The 9,361-nt window shown below is 37.3% G+C and overlaps 1 protein-coding gene across 2 annotated transcripts in view; it reads right to left on the bottom strand.

The window, feature by feature from the left end:
- Tiparp (TCDD inducible poly(ADP-ribose) polymerase) overlaps positions 1-9,361 on the bottom strand; it is a 28,161-nt gene that overhangs the window by 6,904 nt on the left and 11,896 nt on the right. For both annotated transcript variants that reach the window (XM_005344066.3, XM_026782299.1), the window contains exons 3-4: positions 1,963-2,131; positions 570-730 (exon numbers count right to left, since the gene is read on the bottom strand). In XM_005344066.3, coding sequence (XP_005344123.1) covers positions 570-730; positions 1,963-2,131 — 330 coding nt within the window. The remainder of the gene's footprint in view (positions 1-569; positions 731-1,962; positions 2,132-9,361) is intronic.

The raw sequence follows: 9,361 nt of genomic DNA, 5'->3' as shown, positions 1-9,361 counted from the left end.
ATCTCTATGAGTTTGAGACCAGCCTGGTCTACAGAGCTAGTTCCAGGACAGGCTCCAAAGCCACAGAGAAACCCTGTCTCGAAAATCCAAAAAAAAAAAGAAACTATATTTTTAGGAACTAGGACAGATAATTTCATTATCACAAGAAGCTATGCCTTACTTAAGAAAGAAAGAAAATAAATTATTAAAATTTGCTCAAGGAAGAAAGAACGGAGGACACTGCCTTACTGAACTCCACTCAAGTTCCCTGGCCATTTATCTGGGTGAGAAGTAGTTTTGTAGTTTGGATTTCCTGAGAAGAAGCAAACTCTGCTTTACTCCAAACATGTTACTTTAGTTGTAGGAAAATGTTAGCTGCACCCTACTTTTCAGTTCAAAACTCATGCTTTTAGGGTTGTGTGAACTATCGTTACATGTATAGGTATATATTTGAACTTGGATGTACTGAAGAATTCAATATAAATTCATGGTAATAGTAACCAAGATAATTCTCTTAGATTTGCAGTCCAGTAGTGCGTTTACACAAACAGAAACTAAGAATGAAGAGTAAAAAACAACTGGATACTTACTTTAAATATGGGACCAGTATGAAACAGGAGCGGAAAAGGGGTCTCCGCTTTATTTCTCTCCGGAAGAATGAGTTGTGAAGGATGTAGTGGTTGTTCCACATCATAAATCTAACTTCTTTCAGACCCTGAGAGTTGGCGTCTTCAATTAATCGAACAACAGACTATAGAAGAGAAAATAAAAGGTAAATGAAAACTAAGTTTATAATCTCTATAAGAAATGAGAAAAGTAACTGAAAGCAAAGAACAGTTCCCTTCACTGCTAACATCAAGGGAATTTCAATAAATACAACAAACCAAATTATTTTCTATGTTTAGGACTTCTGTCCCTCAAATATGTAAAGTAGAAAGATCTTCCTGTTCACCAAGCATGGATATTGGCTTATGGCACATTGAAGCTCAGGGGTCTGTCCTATTTTCAGTCTTAATGATGTCCTAGAGAGTTTCTTGATTGACATTTGTTAAGGAAGTTTTCAGAAAGGGAATTGAAGGAGCAATGCCCAAATTACAAAAAAGAATTACACACACATAAAACCCAAATAAGTGTTAAGCAGCCTAAGAACCCTGAGAGTAAAAGCACAAGGCCGGTCCAGATATTCCACTGAGACAGCCCCTGCCCATCTGGAATGAAGATAACAACAAAATCAAATGTTGTTTCATAGTGTGTTAAATTGGGGCAAAGGTACTTCTCATGTTTTTAAAAAACACACACATACCAGAATCTCTTTTTGTAATTATACAAGCGAAATTAACAAACTAACAGATGGCTGGAATAAGAACTGATCTCTAACATTCGGTTACAAGCAAGGCTCTGTGACTGATGAGTTCTACCTCATCCTATGGATGCCTGTGTACATGATAAAATTCTAAAGAGATGATTTGTCAAACCATAGCTTAAGAGACATATTCAAGCACTTCTCTCATGGACTCAAGAGTGACTCTTGATCCATTTGGCTTCTAACCATAGCTTAATAAACATAGTCAAGCACTTCTCCCATGGACTCAGACTGACTTTTGGTCCATTTAGCTTCTAAAAATGTTAAATTTAACATGATTCAATTTCTATAAGCACAGAAGGCAGCTATATCCAAAAGTTATACCAGTTCTCCTCTCATTAAAATTATCATGAAAATGGCACCAAGTATTTCATCTCTATACTGAAAGATTCTGGAAAAGTCTTTTAGTGGCATTCTATGTGTGGGTTTCAGATTAATGCAAAGAAAAATACTTTTAGAAATATGAAGAGAGAAGTTTTACCTGTACCAGCAAGACTTTTACATTTACATCCTTAAGTTTATGAGAATGAGATATTCAGTTCTACTTAGTCACTGTTGGGAAGGAAAAAGACATAGGAAAAAACGTAAAGTATTTAAAAGGAAAAAGAACATGTAAATACCTCAGGATACTCTCTCCATCCAAAGTGGTCTCTACAGAAGAATTTCCAAAATGTGTTGTAAAGAGAGCTTGTATTCCTACAGGGTGGTGTGCACAGCCTTCGTAGTTGGTCAAATTCAGTTGTTTCAAATACAGTCATAGCATTCAAATCTGCCCAAAAGTCTTGTCCTCTAGAAAGACCCAAGAAAAAAAGACCTGCTAAATAAAAGTACCTAATCATCTTATTGGGTATTAAGAATATCTAATATATATAGTCTGCTGTAGGATTGTCAAAATTTGTTTTACTTAGTATAAAAGAACATTTTTGGTTGTTTCCCTAACATCCATTCTCTACATGCTTGTTCCTAACTAGACCAACATTTCCAGGTCATATTCTATGGTATGATTAAAACAGTTGACAATAGTAATAAACCATGGTCATCACTGGCTCAAGCTATCAATCAATAAAACCCTTGCTGCTTCTGCCTGGTTAAGATGAGCCAAAGCCTGCCATCAACCAATTATGAAGTCAGTTGGAACAATGAAACCGACAAAAAATTCTCTTGAAACATTACCCCCCCCCTTTTCAGAAGCATCAGGTTATCTGTGCCAATTTAAGTACACATTATTGTCTTAGGAGATATGGGAAAAGATAACAGAAAGCTAAAATGACACCAGATGAAGCCAGTTCTGTTGATTCAACAAGCATCAATATTACATTTTATCCTATAAGTGGGAAGACATTAAAAAGTAGGTTTTTTTGGTCATTTTGTTATTTAGCCCGTTACTGCTAATTAAACCTTTACAAACATCTCCATATTTACTTTTCTTTTGAGACAGGGTCCAAGCTGGCCTTGAACTGTTATGTAGCTAAGGGCTAGCCTTGAACTCCTGATTTCCTACCTCTACCCCCAAATGCTGAGTTTACAACAGGTGTGCCACCATACCTGGTTTACATCTTAAACTGTTGGGAGACAAGTCCACTATAAGAATTAAATCCACTTAAGTCATTAATTGACAAAGAATGGCCTAAACAAAACATGTTTCCTTAGTGAATCATTAAAACATCTGAACCATTAACTTTAAGACACTGGCAAAATGTTCACTGTACTGTGTTCTGTATAAATGCACGTTTGAAAATTACCCAAGAAAATATCTTTTAAAACAGAATAACATTACAGATATTTGTTACTAAGTTCCACTCTCAATGCAGAGCTCTAAGTGTGTATCTATAAAACAGGACACTCCAGATCAAGCGGACCTTTATATGTGAAATCAAGTACTGGAATAGATTTTCCTGGTTACAAAATGAGATTTTGAGAAGGGTATTCATTATTACCTATTTGTTAGTCAACCCTGCTTTTGGTACAGTTGTCTCAAGGACTGTAAATGAGTAGCAAAATACCCTCTGTAGTCAAATGTTTGAAAATCAAACTGGTTACAAGTTAAACCACCTCCTGTGGCCTTGCTCCCTGTGATGTGCTCAGGCTGACACTGGGGCTATGGTGAGGATGACAAAGCACACTCCCACACCAATGAAGCCTCTCCCTTTCTCACTCGAGTATCTACTAACACTTCTCAGTGCACACACACCCCTGGGAACACTCCTTCGTCCGTCCCATCATAAAATATGATCAGGTCCTACTCTTTGGGAAACAAAACAAAGCAAAACTAAACTAAAGCCACCTATATAACTGAAGATACCCAAAATAAGCTAACCTGTAAACAGTATTATGTTCCTTTAAAAATTCCTAAAGATTCTCCTGCCCCAAAACAAATTTCTTCTTAGAAAGAGTACTAACTAGGATTTGGTCTTAAAAACAACATTCAACTTAAATTAAGCATAAAATGGAAATAAAATAAAATGTAGTTGAAAATAACATTTTTGGGAAAAAATAACATGAATATAGAAGAGAGACTATTAAGCAGAAGTAGCAGGGAGGCATAAGGAATAAGGGTAAGGAGACAAATTTCCTCCAAGTTCATTACAAAATAACGAGACACATTTATCCGGTATAATTAGGAATTTTCAAAGAATAAGGGGCATATCACATTTGGACACTATTTCATTTAAAATTATTTATAACTAGTAATATTTAATTTGAAAGGAACAAGTTCATAAAAAATTCTAGAAAAAGGAAAAATTAACCCTGAAAATAAAAATTCCTATGCTTAAGTCCAACTTCATATTATCCTGCCTGGAGCAATTTTCATGTCACTTTATAAAGGAGACTCTGATGTTACAACTGAGGAAAGATAGAAATCTTTCTCTCTCTGAAGGACATTTCAAGTCTCTAAACATATTTCCGGTTAACTTCATTTCCCAGTGACTTCTTCTCAAAAAGTTAATGAACTGTTGTTCCTACTTTCTGTTGTTTAGGTTTTATTGTGGACATCACTTTAGGAGTTTCTGTATAAGCCTTTATCACTTAAACTTCGTAGATAATGATTTGCATGAGAAAACACTTATAAACATGGCTTTTGCTACATCTTCTATGCATTCTAGTCCTTTGGGCATTATGAAACTTCTATGACAAGCCCTAATTTTCTTTCTTTGAATTGATTTATTAAAATACTGTTATAGCCATATTCCATTTCCAATGTTTTTCCAGACTTGACAGAGATAAAATAACAAAAGTGATAAACACTGTCTGATGCAGAGAATTGTCTGTATTCTGTCAATCATGTTTTAAATAACCACTGATTGGCCAGGCAAGAAGTATAGGTGGGAAAACCAGACAGGAAGTAGAAATGATGCAAAGAGAACAGGAGAATTCTGGGAAGGAGGAAGTTGATTCCCCCCACTCCTGCCCAGACCACAGAAGCAGCAGGATCTGCCCCACTGAAAAAGGTACTGAGCCACATGGCTAATATAGATCAGAAAAATGGGTTAATCAAGATGTGAGAGTTAGCCAGTGAGAGGCTAGAGCTAATGGGCCAATCAGCTTATAATTTATGGAGACCTATGTATGATTTTCTTTGGGGCTAAACAGTTGTGGGGTACCGGACGGGACAACCCTCCCCACCCCGTTCATGTTACAACTGTCTTTTTATCAGATTAATTTCCTTTCCCTTAAGCAGGGCATGCTTTCAAAATTCAAAGCCAAGAGTTTTTTCTCCTTTAATTTGTATCACTATACATGTGCATAATATAATTACCAAGTGCTCAACATCTTCTTTATCAAGCCATTATTTCCTAGTACCAGAAATCAGTTATGAGTCATCCATGCATGGTCATAAATAGTGGGCTGAATTAGACAATGCACAAAGAATTAAACAGAAGTGATCTCAGTTTTCCAGAGTTCCAAAGAATGGTATACATCTGTCCATATAAATTCATTAGTGGTGAATAATATATTCAAACAGTTTGAGTAAATGATAAACATGCAGAATTACAGGAGAAAAAATGGCTATTTGTATCCAGGAATGGACAAAGGTCAGGAAAAATAAGACCTTATTAACACAAGTACAGAAGAGAAGAACTTTTGGGAGTTTAAATATTATGAAAAATCAGCTAGCAAAGGGGCTATGCAGGAGAACAAGAAAAACAAGCTCTCTCAAGTGTTTTACTGCTTAGAGCATGAAAGCAATTTAAGTTGTTGGAGAAGATCTTCTAAACAGTGCCTAAGACATGAAGGAAGTGCATACCATGTCCAGGCAATGGGAGAGCAGAAGTTAATCCAGGATCTTGGAGTACAGAAGATCAAGAGGGAGAAAGCAGACAGAGATGCAGTAAATACAGGACGTGTGATGCAGAAGAGAAACAAAGCTATCAAAGAAGGGGGAGGTGTTACCACAAAAGCAGAGCGCACTGATCCTGCAGATGAGAACCCTACTCTTATAGGAGAGAATTCCTACTAAGAGGTGGCCAGAATGAAAGGGAGACGGTGCTGTACTGTAGAACCTAGTTATAACCCCATCATCAATCAGAGGGACAAAAACACATCCTGTGAACAAGCTTTACTAAAGAATGAAATTAGAAACTATGACATGTTTACTAACGAACATATACTACACATACTTGTTAAAAATAACTTGATGATGGGCGGTGGTGATGCACGCCTTTAATCCCATCACTCGGGAGGCAGAGGCAGGTGGATCTCTGTGAGTTCAAGGCCAGCCTGGTCTACAAGAGCTAGTTCCAGGACAGTCTCCAAAGCTACAGAGAAACCGTGTCTTAAAAAATTAAAAAAAAAAAAAGCCGGGCGATGGTGGCGCACGCCTTTAATCCCAGCACTCGGGAGGCAGAGGCAGGCGGATCTCTGTGAGTTCGAGACCAGGCTGGTCTACAAGAGCTAGTTCCAGGACAGGCTCCAAAGCTACAGAGAAACCCTGTCTTGAAAAACCAAAAAAAAGAAAGAAAGAAAGAAAGAAAGAAAGAAAGAAAGAAAGAAAGATAGAAAGAAAGAAAGAAAGAGAAAATTAATGTGAAATTCTGGAAAGGACTTCATTCTCATAATTTAGATTCTTTTTTTTTTTTTTCACCCAAGATGGGGTTTTCTCTGTAGCTTTGGAGCCTGTCCTGTAACTAGCTCTTGTAAACCAGGCTGGCCTTGAACTCACAGAGATCTGCCTGCCTCTGCTTCCCGAGTGCTGGGATCGAAGGCATGTGCCAATTTAGATTCTTAACAAAGGTTAGCTTATCTCACAAACACATTCATTCACATACTAATTAAGCTAACATTTCCAGATGTGTCTTACAATGTTGTACATTGTATGCACCAGTACCCAGCCATACATTGTATGTATGCCCCACATACCATTTCTCATTCATAATATGTGTATATATATGTGTGTATGTATGTGTATATACATATATATACACACACACGAATATATATCTATATATGTTTCAGATACTAAGAAAGAAAGCGAAAAGATACCACAATGTGAAAGATAAAATGGAGGTGAAGAACAATCAAAACCAATACAGAAATAGGTGCTGACTGAAACAGAAATTACCACGTTTCTTGCTCAGATCGTTTTCTATTTGTGCATTATGCATTTGGGAACTCAGCACACAATCTAACAGTCTTGAACAATTTTTGTACTTCTAAAGTAATTAAGGGACTGGTGAGTTGGCTCTGGGGTAAATGCATTTGCTGCCAAGCCTGACATCCCCAGGATCCACATGGTGGAAGAACTGACTCCAACAAATGGTCCTCTGACCTGCCATAACTGTGCTATGGTATGTCTTGTCCCCCGCCCCCTCCACACACACACAAGCAAATTTAATGTAATAAAGTATTTGAAAGCATGAAAGAAATGACAGTTAAGAAATAATTTTAAGAAGATTCACTGACTATGTACTAGATTATGTACAAAAGGTTGAAGAATGTCAAAATGCCACAGAACATTAGCTGAGAGAGAAGAGCAACCCACTACTCGATTGTGAAACGCACCATAAAGATGAAGATAACTCAGAAGGAAATGGCAAAGTGTGATGGTGCACACCTTTACATCCTGCACTCATGAGACACAGTACACAGTAAATTCCAGGCCAATCACATAGTGAAATCTTGTCTTTTAAAACAAAAAACAACCAATCAATGGCCTGCCAAAGGTATCAAGAGAGGTAAGAAGGGCTGTCTCAGAATGTGTGACACTTGAGTCACTGAACAGACCACAGGTGACTTTACATGTGTAGAAGTAACTAAGCAGGGCATGAGGGTAGAGTGCACGAAGCACACGCAGTTCATGTGGGAGGTCAGAGTGTCTGTGTGTGGGGGAGGTGATTAGAGATAAGACTGGACTGGAGAGATTGGCTGGAGCCAGATAAGAAACAGCTTTGTGTGCTGGGTTAAGAGGTTAGGGCTTGATTCTATGGGCAGGATGGTTTTCAACAAAGCCCATGGTTCCCTTTTTAAAGCTTACTCCAGTGAGATGATTTTTTTTTTAACAGGAGATGATGGGAAGAGTAGAGACCGATATTCTTTTGCAAGATATTAGCATATAGCATATTTATTAATACTCATTACTCTAAGTTTAACAGTTATATGAGATAAATGTTGACAGACCAAGAAGGCAATAAAAGGGAGCTGTTTAAGGGGTTAGGATCAAACTACATAAAGAACAATTACATGTGGGCAACTAAGTCCAGTCCATGATGGCCTGGTGGTAGCACACACATGTAGTATCAGCACTCAGAAACAGGCAGAACTGTCAAGTTTGAGGCCAGTCTGAGCTACACTTAAGACTTTCTCAGAGTCCAGAATGTGTCCATGTTTCTAATCTGTTTCTCACATGATGATGTCAATAAAAATTGTAGGCGACAGAACACTTGTAAGCAGGAAGATGATAAAATACAAATTAGAACTCAGACTTCAGCAAAAAAGCAAACTAAGAATAAACTTTTCGGAACATTACCCTGGTCAGTTTTAACGAGATCAAGTAGACTTCAGAACCTCGGCTTTCTGCCTGTTAAAGAGTTAATCGATTTCTACAAGGATAAATCTATGACCTCAAACATTAGCACTTATCCTAATCAGCTGAGCTAACCAGTCACAATTAGCAAGCCCTCTTATTTTATTGCTACCATGTAAAATGAAAACGTCTCCTTAAGTTGAGGGCCTTAACGGTAGAGGAAAAGATCAAATGCTGCCTGGAGAGTATGTAGGCTCTCCTGGCTTAAGACAAGCTTGACAGATGGGAATGTTTGCTGTTGTTGCTCAAGAAACTTCACAGGGACACAAAATATAGCTGGCTTTTGATACCATGGCTTTGATGTTTCCAGAACTCAATTATGCTGGAGTATCTACCAGCTTACACACACCTTCAAGATGTTCTTACAAGGAGATGAGAAGCAAAGACATGGTGTATAACATACCAACGTATTTTGTGAAAGTACTGTACTTGTTAGACTTCAGAGAACTATGCACTTTATTCCTTATGCAGTTAAACTTTTATAAAAATGAGTAATATCCCTTTTGCTAAAAGTAAGATTTTTTTCCTTACCTCAAAGTAGACAATAAAAATGCTTACTATCTACATATGCTGAAGGCACAAATACTGGTTAATTTTAATTTGAGAGGAGAGTATTTAATCCAGGGCCTTATTATGCTAGGCAAGAACCTACCCACTCAGTTATCTCTGGTCCTTTTTTTTTTTTTAATTCTTTGTGACAGAGACTAAACTGTCTTAGGATGGCCTTGAACTTGCAGTCCCCCTGCCAGATCACCAGGCCTGGGTAACAATTCTTCTATATCAGAAGCACTATCACTGTCAATTATCAAACCCTGTTACTGATTATTATTTTTGCTAACATTGCCTTAAACAAATAGTAGAGAGCTCCCAGGGGAGAAAATAAAACATTTATAAATGCTGACAACCCATGCAACATCTTTCACAGTTCACTAGAGGCATAAAATTATAAGCAATTTATATACTTGGATTCCTTTTGTATTTCTTTTTTTTTTTTTTTT

Source organism: Microtus ochrogaster, chromosome 1 (genome assembly GCF_000317375.1).
Source record: "Microtus ochrogaster isolate Prairie Vole_2 chromosome 1, MicOch1.0, whole genome shotgun sequence".
In the NCBI taxonomy this organism is placed as follows: Eukaryota; Metazoa; Chordata; class Mammalia; order Rodentia; family Cricetidae; genus Microtus; species Microtus ochrogaster.
This window is presented reverse-complemented; position numbering and strand designations above follow the sequence as displayed.